The sequence below is a fragment of the Emys orbicularis genome, chromosome 1, assembly GCF_028017835.1.
Source record: "Emys orbicularis isolate rEmyOrb1 chromosome 1, rEmyOrb1.hap1, whole genome shotgun sequence".
In the NCBI taxonomy this organism is placed as follows: Eukaryota; Metazoa; Chordata; order Testudines; family Emydidae; genus Emys; species Emys orbicularis.
Window position 1 is genome coordinate 312,714,046 of NC_088683.1, and position 25,524 is coordinate 312,739,569.

The following is a 25,524-nucleotide window of genomic DNA, read 5'->3' on the forward strand; positions in this document are numbered from 1 at the left end:
ATGTTCCTGAAAAATGCGACTTTAAGCAAAACGATGTTAAGCGAATCCAATTTCCCCATAAGAATTAATGTAAATGGGGGGGGGTTAGGTTCCAGGGAAATTTTTTTCACCAGACAAAAGACTATATATATATATACACACACACATTGTAAGTTTTAAACAATACTGTACACACCAATGATGATTGTGAAGCTTGGTTGAGGTGGTGAAATCAGAGGGTGGGATATTTTCCAGGGAATGCCTTACTGCTAAATAATGAACTAGCAAGGGTTAACTCATTGTTGTTAATGTAACCTCACACTCTACAAGGCAGCATGGGGAGACAGCATGGCAGACAGAGACACACACCCTGTGTGTGTGAGAGAGAGATGCTCATTTCCCCTTTAAGTACGCTGACCCCACTCTTAAGTACACTGCCTTGTTAAGTTAATCAGCAAGCTGAGGCGCAGCTGCTGCCAGGAAGCTCCCTCCATCCTGAGCTCTGTTGTGTGTCCCCCCTGCTCTATGGAGGGGGGGTAAGCGGGGTGCAGGAGCAGGGGGGAGGGGGACACCCTGACATTAGCCCCCTTCTCCCCCCACACAGCAAGCAGGAGGCTCGGGGAGCAGCTCCAAGGCAGAGGGCAGGTGCAGCACATGGCAGTCGGGGGAGGGACAGCTGAACTGCCGGCAATTGGTGCCTGCTGGGCGGCTGCCGCACAGGGAACTTAGGGGAGTGGGGAGCTGATAGGGGACTGCCGGTCCACCCTGGTTCCAAGCCCCCACCAGCTAGCTCCAACGGGCTGCTCTTCCTGCAAGCAGTGGACAAAGCGGTTCTTCAAGCCCCCTCCTCTAGGGCAATGGTTCCCAAACTTTTCACGGTCAAGCCTCCCCTTACCCTGTTTGTGCCCCGCCACCTGGAGCCGGGCTGGGAGTGGGGCCAGGGCTCAGGTGTGGGGGCATGGACGGAGGTAAGGGTCTGAGGCTGGGGCCACAGCTGGGGTGGGCCTGGGGCTGGGACCGGGAAGGGACCTGAGGCTGGGGGCAGGGCTGGGAGCGGAAGCCACGGGTGAGCCGCAGTGGGGGAGACCAAAGCTGGGGACGGGGTTGGGTCCAGGGCCCTGGCTGGGGGTGGGGCCGGAGCAGAGTTGGGGGCAGAGCGGGGCTGGGTGGCACTCCCTCCCTACGCCTGTGGAGGCTGGCCCGGGACCTTTTGGGGGACCTCTGCTCTAGGGGTAAGAATGTAGTTCAGTCTGTGTGCCCATCAAATGTTTGTACTCTCTGGTGGTGGTATCGGGACCTGGAATGAGACTGCCAACTCCTTTCACATGGGCCATAGTACAGCCTTTAGAACTTAACTGTCACTCACTTCCAATATGGGAGGTACCTACTGGAATCACTTATCTAGTGGTGAATGCTTGTGTTTCATGAACATTTCCCAGAGCCAGAACTGGGGGAAGGGAGCTTAGAGACAAGGGGGACTTTCATTTTAGACTGACATGCCAGAATAGGGAATTCTGGGAGCTCGGAGACCCAGCTCTCCCACTCACTTATTCACTGGGTGGCCTTAGGTGAATCATTTCACCTTTCTACCCCTGTTTCCTCTTATGTTAATTAGAGATAATTATCTGCATTGGGAGATCTCATGATGAAAGATGCTGTATTATGTCACCGTGCAACCAACTCACCACAGGCTGTTCATGGGGACAGAACCTGGGAACACCAGCAGCAAAAGCACAAACAACCAATGCTCAGCTAAAGGGGTTAACTCTGTTAGCCCACAGTAGCAATCTCAGGCTCTTACCTCATGAACTTACCATGTTATCATCAAGTGGGGATAGACCCCATGATCCTCAGTCCCTGTTATTTGAGCTAAAGGGGGGGGGGGGGAGCCCATAGAAGTAGGTAGCAACTTTTTAGTTGCTATATGTGCCAGCCACTAGAGGGAGACATGAGCACAGCTACTTAGCCAGCACCTTACATGCACCAATTATTACTGGGTCTCAGAATCACTGAGCTTCAGTTTTAATGTAATTTCAGTGCTGGAACCCAAGAAGTCTGGGTCAGTATTACCTCTGTGCCTTCAGGATAATGCAAAAGATTTGATTTGTGTAAGTATTCAGGTAGGTTATAAATTCTGTCAAATGATGTGGTACTTGTTAATAGTACAAAATACTATTTTACTAAATTAGCTACTCAGTCTTATTGACAAGCCAAGCAACCAGAGCTCTGTCTTCATTTAAGGTGCAGTTGCTGTGTCCTAGGTAATATCACATTTTTATATTAAGAGCCAAGTGGAGAGGACACATACAGTATTAGATTACTTTTTAATAAGGAACAAAAGCTCATCTGTTTCCCTGGAAAGCAAAAGCACTGAATTCACCTTTCTTATTACAGTATTGGATTGCTTAATATCAGGAATGAAACTTTATTATCTTTCATTACAGTGCTTGATAACAAATGTTCTGAATTTTATTGTTCCTTATTTTCCTTTTATTACAACAAAACACAAAAGCTAGAATGTGCATTGCCGTCGCTAAAGTGCTGTGTCCTCGTTTGATCTGAAAGCTGCTGTTCCGCATCACCCTTTGTACGCTCTCCATTACACAGCCTGGCTTCAGCCTCTGACAGATAACAAGTGAGAACAAAAAGAGGTGTGAAAAAAAATAAGTGAAATCGCCAAGGAGTCCCCCGCTGTGAACAGAGCCAGCTTTTTAGCCATCCCAGGAGGAAACACTGACAAAATTGCTGATACCCTTTCTTAGACGCTGGCTTTGTCCCATGGGAGCAGATATTCTCATAGGCAAAGCTGATGCATTCAGTTCTGCTTTATCTGACAGAGCGGCTATTTTGTTTCTGAACTTCTATTGTCACTTGACATGTATCGAGTGCTGTACTTCTGTGTAACAAAAGCAACAACAAGAGCTAAAATCTCTAAGTCAAAGTGTGCTAGAAACCTGCTCAACTAACTGGTGGAGAGATGGGGCAAAGAAAAGAGAAATGGAATATACCTGGAGTCAGAGAATGAGCATGAGGTGGCTAGCAGGAGAGCACAGGATAAAAGGGAGCTGGAGGAGGGTAAAGTCCCTAAGACATGCATTGTACCACTCAACACCCACCCTTCCAGCGGTTTAAAAGCAGTGATTCTGGCCTAGGAAGTTATGTTCTAGGAGCATGGTGGCTGCTAGTCAATCCGTCTACCCTAGGGTTTCATACTGCAGACTGCCACCATAACATGGGAGCACCTTCCCCATAACTCTGATAATAGCAGTGGAGTCCTTAGAAGAGGCCTTCATGGCTCAGAAAGAGAACTGGAGGGTTGAAGTGAGGAGAAAACAAAGATTCATAGAGCTCCATCGGGGAGGAAGAATTCTGTTGCTTTTCAAAGTGAGGATGCTGAAATGCAAATGGCTATGAAGGTAGTGGCTGCAAGATACATTTGTCTGGCATCACTAAAAGCTGTACTGCTGATTAGAGACATCCCCTATAATGTGACAGCGGAAGGCTCTGTCTGCGCAAAGTACAGTAACGTGACTGCTTTAACAGCTGGACTTTAGCATCATCAGGGTACAAATAAAGCTGTAGATAAAACTGGATATAACAGTGTTTGGCCAGGCATAGTGGATGAGGCCAAATCAGGTTCTTGAAGCTGCTTTAACTTGGGTTGCGATTGGAATAGAACATGCTTTAACACAGTTCAATACTGCTCAAACCCTGTGATGATCTGGGTTAGGTACAATAATTGTGTTTAAACCTTGCATAAGCTGTAAATCCTGATTGTTTGCCTTGTGTAGGCCAGTCAATGACCCAACTACATTTATGCCTAGATTTTGAAAGGCCTTGTTTACAACAGTGATTTGCCCAGGGTGCAACACTGGTGAATAGCCACTGTGCAGGTACAAACCCTAGTGTAGACAAGCAAAGCCCTGTAAGCTACAAGCTGCACTGGTGCAGTTTACTTCAGTTGCAAGCAGGGGTAAGTCCCTAGGGGTTTTCAATGGTGTAGCCGCCTCAATACAAAAGGCTGAAATCCCCAGTGTGGACATGGTCTAAGTCACTAATCACCATGGTGAGCAGAGGAGACATGACAGCAGACTGTTCTGGATCATCTTTCCCTCTCCTTATGTGAAATAAAGTAGTAGGAGTATTTTGAAATAAATCCTTGATGTACTCACCATATGCAAGGCTGCTGGTGGTGAGCAGCTGCTGGCTGTCAGCGTGCTTCATAACAGCAATAGTCTTGCTGGCTAGATTTCCCAGATCATCTGCCTCTACAAGAAGGGGGAGGAAAGAGACCACACATGTGACAATGTGCACTGTCTATATTAGGCATTTATAGGAAGAGAAACTTTGAAACAAAGGCCTGAAAGTGCGACGAGGAGAAGGGAAGACTTTCTGGGCTACATTTTGAAAACTGGAAACTTACCTGCACTCACAAAAACGGTATGTGCAACGGTCTGGCTGCATTTGTGTGTGCAGTTACCACAGTGACATGTGCAAATTAGGCACTCAAGTGAGTATGTTCCTTAACTTCCCTCCATTTTCTATGCTTTGACCCTAACTGTATCCCCAGAATGCATAGCATGTGTAGCCTCTGTTGTTTACCATGTGCTGACTAATGATTGCACACATCTAGGAGGACGCCATAAATCTGTGATGGTTTTCAAGTTCCCGAAGTTCAAAACAATTAGCTCTTGCCAGAAACAGTCTATCTTTTCACCTAGTTAGATGTGAAGTGGGATCACATTTATTCACTTTTTGGTCACTGACATTCCCCATCTGTCAATATTTCACTAGCTAAATAAGACAGAGGCCTAAAGCTGCATCAGGTGATATGTGAGCAAACGAATGTGCAAAGAGTTTTGCATCTGGACCAAAGTAGGGTGCCTACTTTCATCGTATCTTCATTGTGTTTTGTTTTTCATGGTTTCCGCAGCACAGAAACAACTATTCAACTGATGGGATTTGCAAAGACAAACAGACAAGCTTATTTTGCAGCTAACTCCACTCCCTTTGATGGTTGAGCTGTGTTAGTCATGGATTCTCTTTGGCTCCCACTTGCAGGAGCCAGGGCAGCGGACGGTAGAATGGGAACAATGCATGGCTCTGTTGAGAAATGTCCTCTGCTCAAACGAACACTGCAGTGTGAGACATGGGACTGCTCCCGTTCTATGTCCCAGGCTGGAGCGTTTGCTCAGGAAAAGGGACTCTTCCCAAGAGGCAGTGGTGCCATTTTGGTGATAATTGGGGAGAGGAGATGGCAATTTGAATCTACTGCATAAGTCATGTTTCAAAACATTTTTGGGTCCTTTTTATTTGTCTGTTTGCTCCCTCCCCTGTCCCCAATCCTCTGCTGTAGCTTCAGACTCTGTAATCCCTGTTCCTCTCTTTGCCTTGTCTCTATGCTCCCCATTTCCCTTTCACACCCTCCCCTTCCTTCGTTCTCTTGTTCCTCTGCACCTATTAACTCTCCCCTCTGCCCTCACACTACACCCTTCTATACTCACTTAAAAAACCCCAAGAACTTGTAACATTTGCCAGCCATCACCTTAATCACTCTGCTTATAGGTTACACCTTTATCCCCAAGTCTGTTGTCTGTCTTGTCTATTTAGGTTGCAAACTCTTCAGGGCAGGGACTGTGTTTCCATTTATAACTTCTCAGTCTTCTAGAGCTAAGGCCTAGATCTAGGTCCATCTCTAACCTCTAGGTATTTTTGCCATCTGTAACTTCTCTATTTCTATTATTATTCTTTGCTGCTTGTTTCATGATGAAATTAACTCTTTGTTCCCATCACTATTATAGCATCTAAACGTTATTTTTTAAAAGTCACCCTATTATCTCACTTCCAAGTGGCAAGAACCTTAAATCTGAAGTCCTCATTAGCAGCCACACACACACGGGGGGAAAAAAAAGATACTTGGTCATAATGATGTAAATGATTGAATTTTTTTAGGGTTTTTTAATGGGCTTCTAATGAATAAAATTTGGATTATTTGTTTCTTAGTTGAATTGAGCAGGTTATAATATAATTTTCAAGACTATAAAGACAACGTCCATTACATTTGGTTACAAATAATTGTATTTTAGTCACATATATATTGTCAGTTTAAAGTTACTCCCTAGAAAATGTAGTTTGTGCTGACCTTAGGCCTGATTGTCAGAGCTATTAAGCACCGAAACTGTCATTTAAATCAGTGGAACTGCAAGTACCCAGCACCTCTGAAAATCAGGCCCTATGGGATTAAATGATGGTTTGAGATGCTGTATTAAACGTTAGTTTGAGGGCATAGATTTCAAACCTAAGGCAAGGATATAAGTATGCGATGTAGGTGTAATGTAGGAGGCAAAGGTGTTCTCTATGAAGTATGAGCTTTATGTTAATAAAGAGAGAAATATCATTTTGCATCCTATATATGGATTAAGACGTTTCTCTTAGCTCACCCGTCTGATCCGTGTGACTGGAGTGCTGCTTTTCTGCTCTCCCCATGATTTCATTCTCAGTTGCATATAGATTCTGCCTCAGAATATAGGTGGTCATTTTTCCTTTGCCTTTCACCTCAATTTCTCCCCTTTCAACTATTTCGAAGCCTTGATTTTGTAGAGCTCTGCACAATGGAAGATATGGGACAACCATTAGGACAAAGAAGTCTAGGTTGGGATTTGGAGCGAGAAGGATGAAGGATAAATTTTGCAGAGCAATATTTGTAGGGTTGGATGAATTTTTTTAGCGCTGTTTTTGTAAACAGAACAACACTATCAAAGGAAAAGTTTATTGTTCTAATTAGGGTTGGTCTAGAGGCTAAGCTTCTGACCTGCAATCACTTTGGCACATGCTTATCTTTACACGGGTGACTAGTCTCATTGACGTCACAATGAGCAGATATTTATCATGTGAACAGCCTCTCTTATATTTTGTACTTTCCCCTGGCCTTTACAGAGGAGCATCAAGCTTAGGCCCCTGTCCTGCAAATACTTACGCACATGCTTAACTTTATACACATGAGTATTCACAATAAGAGCCTAACTTAGAAGCTCTTCTGTAAAGGCTGTTTATGCTAGGAAAGTACAGAACAGAAGAGGCGCTGTTTAAATGTTACGTGGTTGTTCAAACATACTCAAGACATTTCTCCAAACAGGAAGGTACTCAAGCCCCAATCCTGCAATGTGTAGTGCCTGGGCAGCCTGCTGCACCCCAGAAAACCCCACTGAATTTAATGGGTAGAACCCCACCTGACTTCCCCCAGGGGCAGCAGCCTGCCCATCCACTGCATGTCACAGGATTGGGATCTAACCAATCTGTCTTCAGTTGCATCTTTGGCCATGGTGGGCAAAGTTCCCTGTTAACATAATGTGCAATTAAACACAGAAAAGTGACTCTGTGAAAATAATGTGAGGTTCCATATTTGTGGCTCGAAATCAACTGTGCTCACTTCACAAGTAAATATTTTTACTCAATGCAAGTCCAGCGAACTCAGCCTCTGCTCTTCTGGCTCATGCATCATCACCAGTAATAAAGATTTGGTAGCTGAAATGTAACAAATCTGTTGATGATGCATGAGTCAGAAAGGAATCCAGCTCCCTCTACCAAAACTGTTTAGCTGTCCAGTACTAAAAGGAATAGAATATATTTGGTCAGTAAAGTTAGCAAGTAAGCGCCTGAGGATGTACTTTATACAGAGCAGTTCTGTTTAGTTAAGACAGTGTCATTTGTATAAAGTTACATTTCAGATTATAACTGTTCTTTACAGTAATTATTGACAGGGTGGAATGTTTTGAGTCTTTAAAATGTTCATCATGAGAGTTTCCAAAGTTCCATATTTAATTAGAAGCCACACGTGAATTTGTATCAGGAATGCAGAATTAAACATCCCCTAGTTATTTAGCTTATTTAATAGCATCTCTCCTGTGTTACATTAAAACAAGCAAATATCTTCATCCCACAAATTGCCTGTTGTTGGTTTCTGGCAGGAAAATCTTGGATTGAATGCATAAAAATACTGATGGGCATTTGGGTAATGCGAGTGGATTGGGACTTCAGGTATTTATTTGATTGTGAACCTCTTTGGGTTTCATGCATAGAAGAGAGTAGACTGGTTTATGATTACGGCCATAACATCACATTTATGTCGACTGTCAATCCAATCCTTCAGCTCTTACTCAGGCAAAGCTGTCATTAAATACCACAGGAATTTTGCTGGGGGTAGCAATGCAATGTAAGACTCTTTATTTATTATTTTTGGGCAGGAAGTGTTGCCATGTTAAGAAACTATTTGTGTAAGTTACTTATTGCTCTGAGAGGCAGCATGGCTGAAAAGAAGCTCCTAGTTGGGGACTACACCTTCTTCACCCTGTCATTGCAGAGCTGTGACTGTATGCCATTGTAGCGAAGTGAGACTCACCAGCGCGGCGCCTCCTGCTGGTCATCTGGGAATTAGCTCTTTTCCAGCATATGGAGCACCCTCTGCAGGCCACTGTCTTGCCTGCTGCTGGCCCCGTGTCCCTTCCAGACCCTGGTGCCCTTTACCTCAGGGTTCTGCCCCAGCGGTACCCCCACTCTCTGGGTCTGCCCTCCCAGGGGAACCCCCAACCCTCTATCCCCACATTGCCTCAGTGGCTACTGCCAGTCATCATCTAGCCCCCCGCTCGCTGGGGCAGACTGCAATCTGTAAACTATTCATCACTGGCAAGGGGGGTTTGGACCTGCTGCCTTTGCCTAACCCCAGGCTACACCTCTGCAGCCCCAGTACCTCTAGGCCTTGCACAGGGTCTGCAGCCTGGGGAGTTGACAGGCTGGAGTCCCCAGCTCCTCTTGCCTTTTCTCAGCACTACTCAGGATCCTTCTCTCCCAGGCAGCCTGGTCCTTCTCTCTCTACAGCTAGAGAGAGACTGACTTAGCACTTGGCTCACAACCCTTTTATAGGGCCAGCTGTGGCCTGATTGGGTCATGGCCTGATTGGGGCGTGACCCCAGCTGTGGCTGCTTCCCCAATCAGCCTAGCCTTTTCTCTCCAGAGCGGGGTAACTGCCCCGCTACAGCCATCAAACCTTGTATGTGCAAAGTGCTTGTAAATAGGCACTTTGTGTGGGTGTTGCTTGAGCAACGGGTACCGTTGCGTCATAGTTTAGGGACTCAGATTTAAACTGTATCCCTCAGTGAATTGTTTTGAGATTATTAGTAAGTGTGAAAATGAAACTTTATCATGTGTGTTTCCAGATTGAAAAGTACTGTGAGCTAAGTGGAGTTGGTGCTCTGTGCCTACATTGGCTCTCATCCAAGAGAAAAACTGTTTGTGTTATTAATGCTATAAACAGAAGAGAAGGAGGAAAAGAATTCTGGATTGTTTTGGGTCTCATTATTTAACCTTTTGACACTACCTGAATGTTGTTGGGCTGAGATGGATTTTGTTAGGAAGTCCATGACTTTCCATCCGAGAAGCTGTGTTGACAGTGTCTCCAAACAAGCAATACCTGGGCATCTTCTCACCAACCACTCCAGCCAAAACTGGTCCTGTGTGGATCCCAACTCTGATCTGTCAGTATAAACCCAACATGATATTTTGAAAATCATATTGGCTCTTCATTGTGATCATCAGTAAGATGTCAGCAGCCCATCCCCATCCACCACCCCATTGGATAGTACTGAGCAGTCTCTTCCCCCGTTCTGGGAACTAAGTAGCAGTGCTAGAAAGACCATCAAAGACAACATATGTAGTATAGTTTGGAAACTCTGCTTTTAAGGTATAGCAAGTCTAAAAAATTGTCTTACAGGTTTCCAGAAAAAGGAGCTGATATTACAATTCAGCTAACAATGAAATGGAAGGAGGACTGGCTGCATCTTCTGGCGTTCTCTGTATATCACGCTTCTATTTCTGGCACTGCCAGACTGGGTGGATAGCGGAGCAAGTTCCATTCAGGCGTACAGTGGGCACAACTCCCATTGATTTTAGTGGGAAATTGGCACCTGTTCACACCAGGGCTGAACTTTATTTTGCATCTTACTAGGTAAAGCCTGAACCTGCCATGTGGCAATTAAACTGGTACAACTCCCATCAGTATCATCATATTGATAATATACCCAAAGGGATTTAACCATTGACCAGTGTAAAAGATGTAGCTCAGGGATCGGCAACCTTTGGCATGCGGGCTGTCAGGGAAATCCGCTGGCAGGCCAGGACGGTTTGTTTACCTGCAGAGTCCGTTGGTTCGGCTGATCGCAGCTCCCACTGGCCGCGGTTCACCGCTCCAGGCCAATGGGGGCTGTGGGAAGTGGCGTGGGCTGAGGGATGTGCTGGCCGCCGCTTCCCGCAGCCCCCATTGGCCTGCAACGGCGAACCACAGCCAGTGGGAGCCGTGATCAGCCAAACCTGCGGACGCTGCAAGTAAACAAACCGTCCCGGCCCGCCAGCGGATTTCCCTGACGGGCCACGTGCCAAAAGTTGCCGATTCCTGGTGTTGCTTTTTCCCAGCATTTGTGGTCCGTAAGACTTGAAACAAGAAAACAAACCAGAGCAATCTTGCACCAGAGAACAGATGCACACAGCTCAAGTAGAGTGAAATTCATCTCATGCAAAGGGCTAAATTTCACCTATGGACAGTAGCCTATTGCCTAATGGAAGTTGCATCAATGTCTCAGAATAAACCTTACCTCTATGCATACGACATACATCATTCAATCTACCCACACTTAGCTTTGTCCTCTGTAAGCTGGCTGTTATCTCACTGCTTTGCTGTAAATTATTGTCAAAGAAAATACTAATAAAAACTGGTTATAGAAAACGCCCTGCACTGTTCTTTCTACAGCCCTATTCCCTCCTCTGGATTAGGCAGTGGTCCTTTCTGGTACTAGTTCACACTGCGTTTTTATAGTTGTGCAGTAATGATTTGTAAAATGGCTTATACTTTCTCAGCTAACAGGAAAAAAAGCCACAGTCCTGCTCTGTGTTAAGCAGCTCAGACAAAGGAGAGGCAAGGTTGGAATAAATCAGGGTCAACTACTTTTGTTCTTGTTCGGGAGCCTTTAACTGACTTGCTAATTATGTACAGACACAGATGCCAATAAAGATACAGCAGATCCCAATGGACTTGCTCCTGCAAGCTGATGAACATGTGCCTAAGTGCTTTGCTAGATTCCCGATTAGTGCTCGGCACCATGCAGGATTGAGGCCTAAGGCCCAAATTCAGCAAAGTACATAAATGCATTATTATTTGTATTACTGTAGCACCTCAGAACGCTTGCTTAAAGCTACTCACACACTTAGGCTGTGATTCAGCAAAGCACTTAAGTGCAGTACTTTGTATCAAACTGAGTTCACCTGTTTTATACCTGAATAGGCTCTCCAGTGATGGGGTTCATCACCTCTCTGGCAGCAGTTCTCATACCCAGTGCAAAATTGGCCACTCTTTTGGCATGACTGGCAATAGGCACTGGGACTCCTCCAACTACCATGTATGCATCGCCTATTGTTTCAACCTGACAGACAAGGGGAAAAATGCAGTAGTCAGACAGGGCCTGATTCAAAGCCCATTGAAGTCAATGGAAAGGCTCCTGTTGACTTCACTGGAAAGCAAAACACCCAGTCCTGTACGGTGCTGAGTGCCTTGCTCTCCCATTGAAGTAACTGGGGGTTGGATTTGTTCATCATGTCACAGGACTGGGGATGAATCTAGGGTGTAGCTGTATATGAAATCTTTTTTCATTAGTTTTATATACTTTATAAACTCTCCAGTGACAAACTCTTAGTTCCTGAATCTTCATGGTGGGGAGAATAGGGAGGTGGGATGGTCCCCCAAATTTTCATCTCAAAAGTTTGAAAATAAGTCAAACTGTGTGTTGTGGTGATAGCCATTCTTCTACATTTTAGCCTCTCTTTAGAATTTCAAATATGGGAAACAAAAGTGCAGTAAAGAATAGCACAGAACACAAGTAACAAACACTTACTTTATACACTTTGTGAACACTGGTTAATCGATCAAACTTTGAATACATGGAATTCAGCATGTTCACGATTTGGATAGGCTCACAGGCTGAGCAGATATTTGTGAATGTCACTATATCACTGAAGAGAATCGTGCAGGAATTAAATTCCCCTGAGGGAGAAATCAGATATGAGATGCATATTTCTTTATAAAAGCATCCACTGTTATTTGACTACAACAATAATAAAAGTTGACAATAGATTTCTGTAATCTGCCAGACAAAATCCTATTGACTAGTTTGAGCCAAAGCACACAGAACTCAATGGAAAGACGCCCATTAACTTCAATTGGTATCAGATCAGGCCTAAAACTAAGAACCTAAAATGCCCAAATTGTATTGATGGGCTCCACCTAAACCAAAACGGAACCAGATTGCTGGCGCTTAAAATTAAAAAGGTCGTAGAACAGTTTTTAAACTAAGGGCTGGGGGAAAGCCGACAAGTGCGGAAGAGCATATTGTTCGGACGGAGACATCCCTTAGGGGAGGATCTATAAATGGAGATTCCCTATGTCCTAATAAGGAGGAGAGGATGGAAAATGATAAAATACAGGGAGGATCTGATGAGAAACAGTCAAATGAGAAAAAGTCTCATTCAATTATGTCATGCACTAGGGGACAACCAAAAAATGACAAGTTTTTAAAATGCTTATATACCAATGCTAGAAGTCTCAATAATAAGATGGGTGAACTAGAATGCCTAGTATTAAATGAGGATATTAAATGAGGATATTAATAGGCATCACAGAAACCTGGTGGAATGAGGATAATCAATGGGACACAGTAATACCAGGGTACAAAATATATCGGAAGGACAGAACAGGTCATGCTGGTGGGGGAGTGGCACTATATGTGAAAGTAAGCGTAGAATCAAATGAAGTAAAAATCTTAAATGAACTAAATTATACTATAGAATCTCTATGGATAGTAATTCCATGCTTGAAAAATAAGAACATAGCAGTAGGGCTATATTACAGACCACCTGACCAGGATGGTGTTAGTGACTCTGAAATGCTCAGGGAGATTAGAGAGGCTATTAAAATAAAAAACTCAATAATAATAATGGGGGATTTCAACTATCCCCATATTGACTGGGTACATATCACAGCAGGAAGGGATGCTGAGATAAAGTTTGTTGACACCTTAAATGACTGCTTCTTGGAGCAGCTAGTCCTGGAACCCACAAGAGGAGAGGCAATTCTTGATTTAGTACTAAGTGGAGCACAGGATCAGGTCCAAGAGGTGAATATAGCTGGACCGCTTGGTAATAGTGACCATAATATAATTAAATGTAACATCCCTGTGGCAGGGAAAACTCCACAGCGGCCCAACACTGTAGAATTTAATTTCAGAAAGGGGAACTACACAAAAATGAGGAGGTTAGTGAAACAGAAATTAAAAGGTACAGCACCAAAAGTAAAATCCCTGCAAGCTGCATGGAAACTTTTTAAAAACACCATAATAGAGGCTCAACTTAAATGTATACCCCAATTTAAAAAACATAGTAAGAGAACCAAAAAAGAGCCACCGTGGTTAAACAACAAAGTAAAAGAAGCAGTGAGAGGCAAAAATGCATCCTTTAAAAAGTTGAAGCTAAATCCTAATGAGGAAAATAGAAAAGAGAATAAACTGTGGCAAATGAAGTATAAAAATATAATTAGAAAGACCAAAAAATAATTTGAAGAACATCTAGCCAAAGATTCCAAAAGTAATAGCAAAAAATTTTTTAAATACATCAGAAGCAGAAAGCCTGCTAAACAACCAGTGGGGCCACTGGACGATCGAGATGCAAAAGGAGCACTCAAAGACGATAAGGCCATTGTGGAGAAACTAAATGAATTATTTGCATCGGTCTTCACTGTAGAGGATGTGAGGGAGATTCCCAAACCTGAGCCATTCTTTTTGGGTGATCTGAGGAACTGTCCCAAATTGAGGTGTCATTAGAGGAGGTTTTGGAACAAATTGACAAACTAAACAGTAATAAGTCTCCAGGATCTGATGGTATTCACCCAAGAGTTCTGAAGGAACTGAAATGTGAAATTGCAGGACTACTAACTGTCATCTGTAACCTACCATTTAAATCAGTTTCTGTACCAAATGACTGGAGGATAGCTAATGTGATGCCAATTTTTAAAAAGAGCTCCAGAGGTGACCCTAGCAACTACAGGCCAGTAAGCCTCACTTTAGTACCGGGCAAATTGGTTGAAACTATTGTAAAGAACAAAATTGTCAGACACATAGGCCAGGTCTACACTAACCCCCTAATTCGAACTAAGGTACGCAACTTCAGCTACGTGTATAACGTAGCTGAAGTTCGAAGTACCTTAGTTCGAACTTACCTCGGTCCACACGCGGCAGGCAGGCTCCCCCGTCGACTCCGCGGTACTCCTCTCGTCTAGCTGGAGTACCGCAGTCGATGGCGAGCACTTCCTGGTTCGACTTATCGCGTCCAGACAAGACGCGATAAGTCGAACCCAGAAGTTCGATCGCTCGCCGCCGAACTACCGGGTAAGTGTAGACATACCCATAGATGAACATAATTTGTTGGGAAATAGTCAACATGGTTTTTGTAAAGGGAAATCATGCCTCACCAATCTACTAGAATTCTTTGAGGGGGTCAACAAGCATGCGGACAAAGGAGATCCAGTTGATATAGTGTATTTAGATTTTCAGAAAGCCTTTGACAAGGTCCCTCACCAAAGGCTCTTAAGCAAAATAAGCAGTCATGGAATAAGAGGGAAGGTTCTCTCATGGATTGGTAACTGGTTAAAAGATAAGAAACAAAGGGTAGGAATAAATGGTCAGTTTTCAGAATGGAGAGAGGTAAATAGTGGTGTCCCACAGGGATCTGTACTGGGGCCAGTCCTATTTAACATATTCATAAACGATCTGGAAAAAGGGGTAAACAGTGAGATGGCAAAATTTGCAGATGATACAAAACTACTCAAGATAGTTAAGTCCCAGGCAGACTGCGAAGAGCTGCAAAAGGGTCTCACAAAACTGGGTGACTGGGCAACAAAATGGCAGATGAAATTTAGTGTTGATAAATGCAAAGTAATGCACATTGGAAAACATAATCTTAACTATACATATACAATGATGGGGTCTAAATTAGCTGTTACCACTCAAGAAAGAGATCTTGGAGTCATTGAGGATAGTTCTCCGAAATCATCCACTCAATGTGCAGCGGCAGTCAAAAAAGCGAACAGAATGTTGGGACTCATCAAGAAAGGGATAGATAATAAGACAGAAAATATCATCTTGCCTCTGTATAAATCCATGGTCCGCTCACACCTTGAATACTGCCTGCAGATGTGGGCGCCCCATCTCAAAAAAGATATACTGGAATTGGAAAAGGTTCAGAAAAGGGCAACAAAAATGATTAGGGGTATAGAGCGGCTTCCGTATGAGGAGAGATTAATAAGACTGGGACTTTTCAGCTTGGAAAAGAGGCGACTAAGGGGGGATATGATGGAGGTCTATACAATCATGAATGGTATAGAGAAAGTAAATAAGGAAGTGTTATTTACTCCTTCTCAAAACAAGGGGCCACCAAATGAAATTAATAGGTAGCAGGTTTAAAACAAACACAACAAAGTATTTTTTCATGCAACGCACTGTCAACCTCTGGATCTCCTTGCCAGAGGATATTATGAAGGCCAATACTATAACGGGGTTCAAAAGGGAGCTAGATAGATTCGTGGAAGATAGGTCCATCAATGGCTATTAGCCAGGATGGGCAGGAATGGTGTCCCTAGCCTCTGTTTACCAGAAGCTAGGATTGGGTGACAGGGCATGGATCACTTGATGATAACCTGTCTGTTCATTCCCTTTGGGGCACCTGCCATTGGCCACTGTCAGAGGACAGGATACTGGGCTTGATGGACCTTTGGTCTGACCCAGTATGGCCATTCTTATGTTCTTATGAATTTCCATGGGATGTGGGCACCTGACTTTGGTAGGCTCCACTGAAATCCCAGCCTGAATATTTTAATATTTAAAGCTATACTGTCATAGCTGGCCACAGTTCAGCTGTATCTTTTATCTGTTTGCAACATTCTTCTAATCCGTTAGATGGGTTTTAAAAAAATACGGTTCCTATAATGTACTTATATAAAGTTATGCAAATACCCCAGTGACTATGAACAAACCTCTCCTGTTAAGACTGCTGGACTGGACCCAGAATGTCTTTTACACCTTGTTTTGAAAAATATCAATTTTTCAGCGAAGAGTTTAATAGTAACTCTAAATTCAAGTTCACAGTTTTGTGCAGTCAAGTTCTGAAGCTCAGCTTTAAAGGCACAGACTAAATTTGTGCATGTAAATTGGGTAGATGCCAGAAGTTAAGGGCAGTGTTAGATGGCTATTTGATTTGCATGGGCAAATGTGTTTTGTTCACACAACTGTAAATGTTTGACCACCTGCCAATTTAAACACCTACTTAAGTGTTTTGCTGCATGGGGCTTATGAAATCAACCTTTCCTGTTTTAGTAGTTACCAGGTTAAAATCAAAAGAACATGTAATCCATATGTGCACATCTTACCCTCACGTGAAACCAGCCCTGCTCTTGATTGGTGATAAGAGTATTCACCCTTTCAGAACTGCACAATTTTGCCTTTGGGGTTAGATAAGGATAGTGGTGGTATCACATGCATCTTCTTATTCAGTGACTGTGGAAGGGAATGCCCATGGAATACTCAGTTATAAAGGCAATTGACAAGTTTTTAAGGCCAGCCACACTAGTTGAACCTGAAGAGTGTGAGTGATAATGAAAGTCCAGTACCTGCTTCCACCTTTTTGCCCTCCTTGAGCAGATTGGCTACATGCTTCGGCAGCATGGCATACAGCAAGGTTTCTGTTTTCTTCTTTTCAGCCTCTAAGTTCTTTGAGAGGATCCTGAGCTCTTCCTTCTTTCGCTCCAGCTGGTTGGACAGCTCTATCTCTGCCAGACGCTGCTGGTTTAGGAGAATGAGGTCCCTTGTTGTGTCATGTTGCGCAATGTCGGAGATGTGCATCTTTTGTTCCTCCAACTCCTCTAAACTGCGGAGCTTTGGTGAACACAGGTACATCATGCACTGTATGGACTCCATCCAGATCATTTGTCCTTTAAATAGAAAGGCATGTAGCAGTTCCAACACATTTTGATTTACTCCCCTACATATTCCCTGCCTGAAAACTTTCCCAACCTGTACATGAGACACTGACAATTCAGCTACGGTTAATTTTTCAGACACATGCAGTATTACTTTCCCCAACACACTGAGCAGGGCCGGCTCTACCATTTTTGCTGCCCCAAGCAAAAAGAAAGAAAAAAAAGAAAAAAAAGCCGCTCAGACTGCTGCCCGAACTCCTGAAGCAAAAAAAAAAGCGCCCGAACTGACGAAGCAAAAAAAAAAAAAAAGCCTCCCGGACTGTGCCGCCCCAAGAATGGATGGAATGCTGCCCCTTAGCATGTGCCGCCCCAGGCACGTGCTTCCTCTGCTGGTGCCTGGAGCCGGCCCTGACACTGAGACACTTTGGGGGAAATCCTGAAATACTTGGCATTTTTATAAACTAACATAGAGTCTGCATGCACAAGCCAGGGTTAGTATGTGACTGTGGAATATACAATGGTTGGGCATGATGCAAAAAGAAACAAAAGGATATACCTAAAAAATTGCTCTCATTGTGTCCTCTAGCTGAGTGGCTCATGAGCTGTGGACTGCGGAACACTAGTGGCCAGCACAGCACTTGCTGGTGATCCATGGAGAGCAGGCTGGTCAAATGATATTGGCTCTTCTTCCCTTTTTTGCCAGGAATTTTTGCAAGCATCCAGGGTCTTCATGGAAATATGAACCTGGATGCCAGTAAAAACTGCTGGAAACAAAAAGAAGCCACCCTAGCTGTAAAAAGCATTAGGGGCGGGATTTTCAAAAAACACTTAATCTCTATGGTAAAACTTCAATGGGAGAAGAGTTAGGCTAGGGCTCAGTGCTTGTGAAAATCCCAGCCTTGCATATTGTCTTAGAAATGTCACACAGTTGTGACTGGGAGCTTGATTGGGACAGGAAGGGCCTACAAGATAAACTCTCCCTAAGGTTTGCTCCACACTATGACCGATTTGATAAACCATGCTCTAGCCATTAGTTGGAGGACACGTAGCCAAATTTTCCCAAAGTAAAATTATAGTTAAGAAAATTCAACCTCCAGGCTTTTCAGCTACTCCTCTCTGCCTGGGTATCCCCCCAACACACACTGGGCAGCAGTGAAAAGCAGCTGTAAGTTAGTACCTCGGAGCTTCAGCATGGGTTGGTTTCTCCGTGAGTCAGGCAACATTTCTCTGTGTGCTCTGAGGACAAATTGACTGTTGATAAATTTCCTTATGCTGAAAATGGTGAAGGTAACTTGTGGATGGACGACAGTGAAGTATTTATCTACTCTGCTCCCTGGTCGCCGTAGTCCTGGCACAAACTTTTGAATGTTCACACCTGCCTGCTTGATCCTTAGCTAAGAACAGGAAGGAAAATCATAAACTTGGGTCAAAATTAAAAACTCTTTCAAAAACAAAGGAATGTCATGCCACAATTTACCGGTTTGAGGGTGTGGAGGAGAAAGGATAATTTAAAACCTGTTTAATTTTGGATTGAGTAAATATGTGTCCAGCCCCTCACTAGTCTGAGACCAGGGGCTACCGCTTTGGTATCTCAAGAAAGACTGCTCAAGGTAGCATCCGGGGTCACACATTCAGAGTCCAAGCTTCTAGCCTGTGTCTGTCTGAGCCCACTTCCCACCCCTGCCCAATAGAAACTAACTTAGAGAGTTCAAGGAGGTGATAGAGACCTAGGCTAGGGTTGGCAGGACTCAAGGTGAGGTGACAGGAGCTCAAGAAATGCACAGTCCTAGCATTGAATCTGGGCATACAGATGAGTTCAGATCTGCTCCCAATGACTCCTGTGAAACCCCACTGATTTCAATGGGGTAAAATGATGTAACTTCAGCAGTATTTAGCCCAGTTTAAGTAGTTCTTCTTGCACAGCTACGTGGGAGGCAGGCAGCAACGGCGCTGCAGAGCCCAACACAGAGATTCATGATGGTTAACCATTCGAGTGCCAGACACACAGTCCTGAAGTACCATTGGCCAGTGGGAACGCTGACTAAGATGGCGGGTGTTTGTCAATTCTCATTTTAATTATGCACACGCAGATATCAAGACAAACTGTGATGTTCCTTCATTTCCAACATAAGGTGAGAGAGAGAACAATTAAGGCCAGATCCTCCGCTGCTGTAAATCAGTCTAACTCCAGCTTCCATGAAGTACATAGCAGCTGAGGATCCAGGCCTTAGATTGTTTTCTCTGCCATAACATCTTTAGCTACAAGCTTCCGACCAGGGAGGCTGTCTTACTTCTTCATCAAACACAATGTGGAAAGGAAAAGCGTTGCAGAATGTTCTCTCTTCCACCCAAAGCCTCTCTGGATAAACTGGGTCAAAAGTATGTAACAGGTTCCCTGCAAAAAACAAACATGAGGAATAAGGAGGAGACTTTCAAAGGCATCTGGGCACCAAACTTCCATGGAATGTCAACAGGAGTTGGGAGCGTAAATGCCCTTTCTGCCTTTGGAAATCTCCTCTTCAGTCAGTGCTTAATTTGCTAATTTTTTACATTCATAACTGATGCAGAAAGCCTAGAGGTGTCCGGGCTCAGCCCTGGCACAAATTAAGCACTGCCCTCAGTCCATCATACTCTGCTGTACAGTTGGTCAAAAATGCATCTTTATTTTCTGTGAAAAGCCTTGATGAAAATATTTTTATTTTTCAGCAACGTTTATTGTGGATTTTTTTTTTTTGGTCAAAAAATCCAGAAATATTTATGTTGTCAGACTTTCAACAACCCTGAAAGATTTCAACAAACATGGATATTTTTTCGCAATTTTTTTGATCAAAAAGCCATTTTTCATCAAAAAATGTCATCCAAGATCTTTTGACCAGCTCTAATCTATTTTTACATGGAGAGGAGCGCAGTCTAATGATGAGGTTTTTAATATCACCTGAAACAGCCTGAACTTTGTTACTTAGTCCCTGCGACAATAAGCAGAAACTTTACCTTGTCCCTTGCAAATGCAGAGATCCTGGCAACAGTCTTACACAGGTGCTCCAGGTGTGACAGATTTTTGTTACTAATCTGCCTGAGGCGTCAGGTGATCAGGCTGAGGCCACAGGATTGTTTGGGGAGGAGATGACGAAACACTCCAAGTGTCTAAGTTTTAAAGCTTTATTAATAAAATAATAAAATAACAGCGGTGAGTGTGGGGACTGCTCCCACATCACTTAAAGGAAGCAAGAAAGCGTTACTACCCCAGCCCTAACCCACTTTCATACACACACGTGCACGACACATGGCTGGCAAAGCCTGGGTGTAAGGTAAGAAGAAGAGGGGGAGGGGTGAACGGGAGTTCTTGCCCTGTGCATTGGTCATCCAGGGTCCGCTGCGATCTCCGTCTTGCTTTGGCTCTCGGGAGGGTTTTAAGTCCTGGGTTCCTTTGGGGGTGTTTTCATCCACGGCCCTCTGTTTCTGGTGCTCTTTGTACCAGTTCAAACCAGCTCGCTATGGCCTCCTCGGCTTCCCAAAACACCCCGGCTCCAGAGACTTTGTTTTTCCCCCTGTTGGCCTTCGCTGTCTCATTTGCTCTTACTGTTTTTACTGCTATCTCTGCAGCCCTGCTCAACTTTGTTCTCCTCTTCTCACGGCTGGGCAGCTGCAGATTTTTCATCGCGCCCATGACCTTGGACCAGGGCCACCGTCTTATGTGCACACGGAGCTAGCTGAAGTATCGAGTTAACCTGTTCTTTGCTCTTTTCCTCCTTCCCCCTCTTGGCCTCTCGCTCCCTGCAAGAAAATCTTCCATTCCACACTTACACCTTTGACCTTCCCACCCCCCTTCCCCAAATGCCTTGCGATGCTTACAACCATGTTAGCACCATACAATGCTGAACTGCCTCCCCATGGGACCCCCTGAGGGAGGGAGTCCTTGGGCCTGTGACACAGGCACAAACCAAAAAAGCATCTGATTGAAGAGGAAGTCAGAGACTGCCTGAGAGAAAGCAGGTCGTTGCATCTAGGCAACAAGGCCCATATCCTCAAAGGTATTTAGGCTCTCAATGTCCATTGATATCAGTGGAAATTAGGAACCGAAATACCTTTGAGACTGTGGATCAAACTGTCTGTTGTGCTCTGTTTTCCTTGACCAAAACATAAGCCCTCGCCCTCTGGAACAGGAGAGCTGAAAGACTGTCTAAGTGTGTTGCTTGAGCTTCTTCGCTGTCTCACAGTCACTTATAAATGAACACTGGCCAAATGGATTTTAATTTCCCAAACTAAAGGAAAAAAGTAGCTATCAAACTGAAAACTCGCCTCAGAGGCCAAGTTTCTGCCCACAACAGTGTTTTATGAGCAATATATTAAACCCCTGAAATAGAGTTTGTGAAGAAAATGCTGACAAAGCTCTTGCCCACAGTAATATAAATACCCCTACCGTTGCTATACAAAGCTGCACTGTGTAATGCTGAAGGCTACTTCAGTCATTTTTGATACGACATTTTTTTCATAACAAAACCTTTTGGATAGCACAGAGAAACATTGTCAACAATGCATTTGGCCAGCTAGTAGCAGCAGTAACTGAATGGGGTGCTTAGAATCCTGCAGATGACGGAGTGTGACTAATGGCTTGTTTTTCTAGTTGTCAGTGGAAGAGCTCAAACTGGAACCACACAGCTTCTCCCAAACACGTATAACCACCACACAGCTGGGAATGGAGTGTGTGTGTATGGAGGTGGGGGGAGCAGGTTAGCACATTAGCCTTTCACCTCTTCAAATCCTGACTTAAAGGTGAACAAGATGGGCAGTTTCATCCTAGTTACCAGCAATGAACATTTTAAAAATTGCTGCACAATTAGCTGGCTTGACTTATGAGAGTACCTAGACTGGAGTATCAATGTGTTACAGGCCACAAGAGTGGTGTGCTGGCAGAGCAGTATATGGAGAGCGTGCACAGCCCTTGTCCCTACTGTGCCAGGCTAAAGTGGTATTACTGCCTCACTGCCATGATAATTACATTCATTCACAATACTTTCAGTGCATATGAATTTGGACATGCTGTAAGGTGCCATATTCACAGTCCTTGAGAATGAAGTCCTGTATCTATCCATGGAACGGATACAGCATGGGCAGCAGTAAAATAATCGACCCAACAGTACCTCAGAGCTGGCCTGGGTGGGACCCCGCTAAGGTAGGAAGATAGTTAATTCTTCCTGTTCGTTCCAGTCCTTGGCTTCTCTTCAGAGTCTGCCTGCAAGGTTGTGCTGGTGGTTGTTGGGGTGTGGACACTTCACGCCGGGAAAGTAGACTGGGATCAAGCCTCTTCACGTTGGTCACAAAAACACCCCTATAAGTGAAAGCCTTTCCATGCTTCTATTAGTCTCCTGAGTGCAGGGGTGCTCAAAAATTTTGTGGGGTGCTCAGAACCATTAAACCTAACTGTAAAGCCTGTCTATAATGGAAACCACTTCAAGCCAGGGGGTGCGGTAGCACCCCCAGTACCCCTAGTTCCAGCCCCTATGGCTGAGTGGCCAGTCCCATTGCACTATAGTATTTTTAAAATAATCTAAACAGGAAAAAAACATTATAAAAGTCCCATGATGAGTATAGAGACCCAGGCATCAAGCTACATCAATGAACATGAAGAAAAGGGTCTGGGGCAAATAAAGTAATTGCAAATTATGGTCTGATCATATTTAAACAAGAAAACCTCTCACCAAGTCCAAACTCTGCTATCCGTACATAAATCAATGATATCATCTGGACTGTTTTACTGCCTCCAGTATTTATATCCAACAGGCTGCCATCCTCGTGGGAATGTGTCCATTTGTCTGCACAGCTGAGCCCCATATCTCATTATGATCACTGTAACGGAGGTTAGTACACTCACCTTTCCCAAATTTCACAACACTTCTCACAATATCCCAGTGGGATTTCTTTTCTGGGCAGCACGAGAGAGCAGAATAGTTCTCCGTTTTCTGAAAAGCTACGTCTCGTGCCTTCTGGAGAGCAGCAGCCAAAGAGAGGAGAATGCTTGTGTGTGAATGATTCATACAGATGGTCCATTTTAACACGCTACAGTAAGACAACATTAAGGCTGAATTGTTAAGCACTTAAAAGACAGGAAATGCTAAAGCTAAGGTTGCACATATAACCTTCACTTTGCTTCATTGTGCATAGGCATGATAATGCCGTCTTTAATTACATGATCATGTGCTCTTTCTCAAATTCAGTATATCACATCATTTTTAATTATTATTTCTTTAATTGATTATTCAGTCTCAGATGTGAACTCTAACCTATGACTTATCCACAGCTTTAGAGGCCTAATGCCCCACTGCCTTGCAGCTTGTGTAGACCGTACACCTCTGTGAAATACATCCACTTTGCCCTCATTTTACCTAGGAGCAAGGTGCAAGGTAGAATCAGACTCACCATCCTCAATCCAGCTCTAAACTTAAAGGGAGAATGTGTGGATTGTTTGCCTTAAAATATTTCTTGTAGATTAAGAGAAACCAGACAGGCACAGAAAACTGTAAGTAAACCTCCCTCATTTCCATACATGATTTACTGCACCTCTTTATCTTTGTGGGAGTCTACGCTTTCTGGATTAGTTGTCTTTTTGGTTTTTCTCTTTGGCCTTTTAGCCTTCTGCAGAACAAGAAATATAACATGCTCCTTTTTCCCAGTGCGCTCCTTTTCTTCACTCTGAGTAAGAATTTCCATTGTCACTTCACTGTTGAAGAAGTCTCTGGCAACAGACTCTATGATACCTGAATCAAAAGAAATAACAGATTTATATGGTGACCTATTCGTGTTAGCAAAACTTCTTAGGCTCTGTATCTCTTTTCTTCCTTGCCTAAGCTGTACCTCTCAGCAATCTCCACAATTATATTATTTATACTCTAATCTATTGGTATGAAAGATGCCATACGAAGTAACATTATAACCTGATTCTACACTGATTTTCACTGCTGCAAACCCACTGACATCAGTGATTCTGAAGACCATCTTCTTAATTCTGTTATATCAGCATAAATCCTAAGGAACTTCAGTGAAGGCAGAATTCCTCCAAATTCACACCAGTGGAAGAAATTTGGCCTGGAGTTAAAAATGTTCATAAAGTGCACCTTGTAGGGGGCAGTTGTCCTTTCTGTAACTTTTATTCTGTTTCTAGAAGGCAAAAGCAAAACAGGTGTCCTACCCCAATGTAAATCAAAGAGCATAATGTTCAGCCAACATGTTAGATCTATTCAGATTTCTCCCTGTCTGTCTGTGGTGTTTATAGAGTACCCATCCTAGTAATAGCTGGGCACCAGATGTGTGACCCCCAACAATTTGGATTTTATCAAGTTAACAAAGCCACACACACAAACTAGTAATCATATGGGTCCATTTTGATTCTCACATGTGGAAACAATGCTGCCCTTTAAAAACCCAATATCTCATTACTACTGTCTCTTTAAAAGTGGGTGGGACATGGTACTTAGACACTTCACAAGATCCTGTACCTCAGGTCTGACCTAAGCACAGAAATTGCAGTGGTTAAACTAAAGAGGCGTTTTTAAATTTACCAATGCAGGCTAAACCAGTTATAAACCAGGTTTAAATCAAATTAAGTGTGTCCACGCAGGGGTTTGCACTGGTTTAACTAAATCAGTTTTAAAACATGCCTTTAGTTAAACCAGAGCAACTTTGCACATAGACCAAGCCTAAAGTCCTGCACACACTCCATGGCCCCCACCGATTTCCTTCCATGAGAGGAAGGGAGCCCCACAGCTGCTCTGGAAGGATCTCCTGACAGGAATCTCAGGGAATGCTCCAGCTCATAAAATTGTCACCCTTCAAGCATTTGTGCGTTTCTTTTCTGTGTGGAGAAACAGCTTAAGGCTCTGTTGTCCATTTTCTACCCAAGCACCTAAACAAAGTTCAGAGGCATGGGGATGTGCCAGTTGGGGGCAGAAACTGATGATGGAGTCTGGTATTTTCTTTGATGCAAACTTGCTTATTTACAAGCAACGGACAAGGTCCTGCTCTTCCAAATGCAGGATGAACCAGAAACAAAAGAATAGTTTCTTAGCTTACAGCCCCAAGCCTCTCTAGCCAACACCAGCTCTAAAAAACTCATCTCTAGCTTTTTCCAGGTCATACACCATGCTTTCAGGCTGTTGCTTTCGTGCTTTTTGCTGCATAGTCTGTCTCTGATCTGTGTCTGTACCCCAGCTTGTCTATTTCACATACTCATCTGATCAGAACTATTATCCAGTGGAACCTTCCACCTACTGCTTAATTTGTGCCAGGGCCATGCCCTGGCACCTCTAGGCTTGGCAGTTCATAGCCCTGGCACCTCTAGGCTTGGCAGTTCATAGCCCCGGCACCTCTGGACTTGCTGCATCAGTTTTGAATGTAAAAAAATTGCTTGAGCCCTAGCATCTAATTGCTTGAGCCCCAGCACCTCTTTCATTACAAATTAAGCACTGCTTCCACCCAGCTGGGGC

General features: G+C 43.9%; 1 protein-coding gene across 1 annotated transcript in view; it reads right to left on the bottom strand.

The window, feature by feature from the left end:
- Positions 1-2,472: 2,472 nt before the first annotated feature.
- LOC135873018 (guanylate cyclase soluble subunit beta-2-like) overlaps positions 2,473-25,524 on the bottom strand; it is a 33,510-nt gene continuing 10,458 nt past the window's right edge. Inside the window, exons 5-15 of the mRNA XM_065397487.1 lie at positions 23,603-23,799; positions 22,917-23,028; positions 19,336-19,439; positions 18,222-18,438; positions 16,736-17,056; positions 11,916-12,064; positions 11,301-11,447; positions 9,353-9,507; positions 6,420-6,583; positions 4,152-4,247; positions 2,473-2,600 (exon numbers count right to left, since the gene is read on the bottom strand). Coding sequence (XP_065253559.1) covers positions 2,473-2,600; positions 4,152-4,247; positions 6,420-6,583; positions 9,353-9,507; positions 11,301-11,447; positions 11,916-12,064; positions 16,736-17,056; positions 18,222-18,438; positions 19,336-19,439; positions 22,917-23,028; positions 23,603-23,799 — 1,790 coding nt within the window. The remainder of the gene's footprint in view (positions 2,601-4,151; positions 4,248-6,419; positions 6,584-9,352; positions 9,508-11,300; positions 11,448-11,915; positions 12,065-16,735; positions 17,057-18,221; positions 18,439-19,335; positions 19,440-22,916; positions 23,029-23,602; positions 23,800-25,524) is intronic.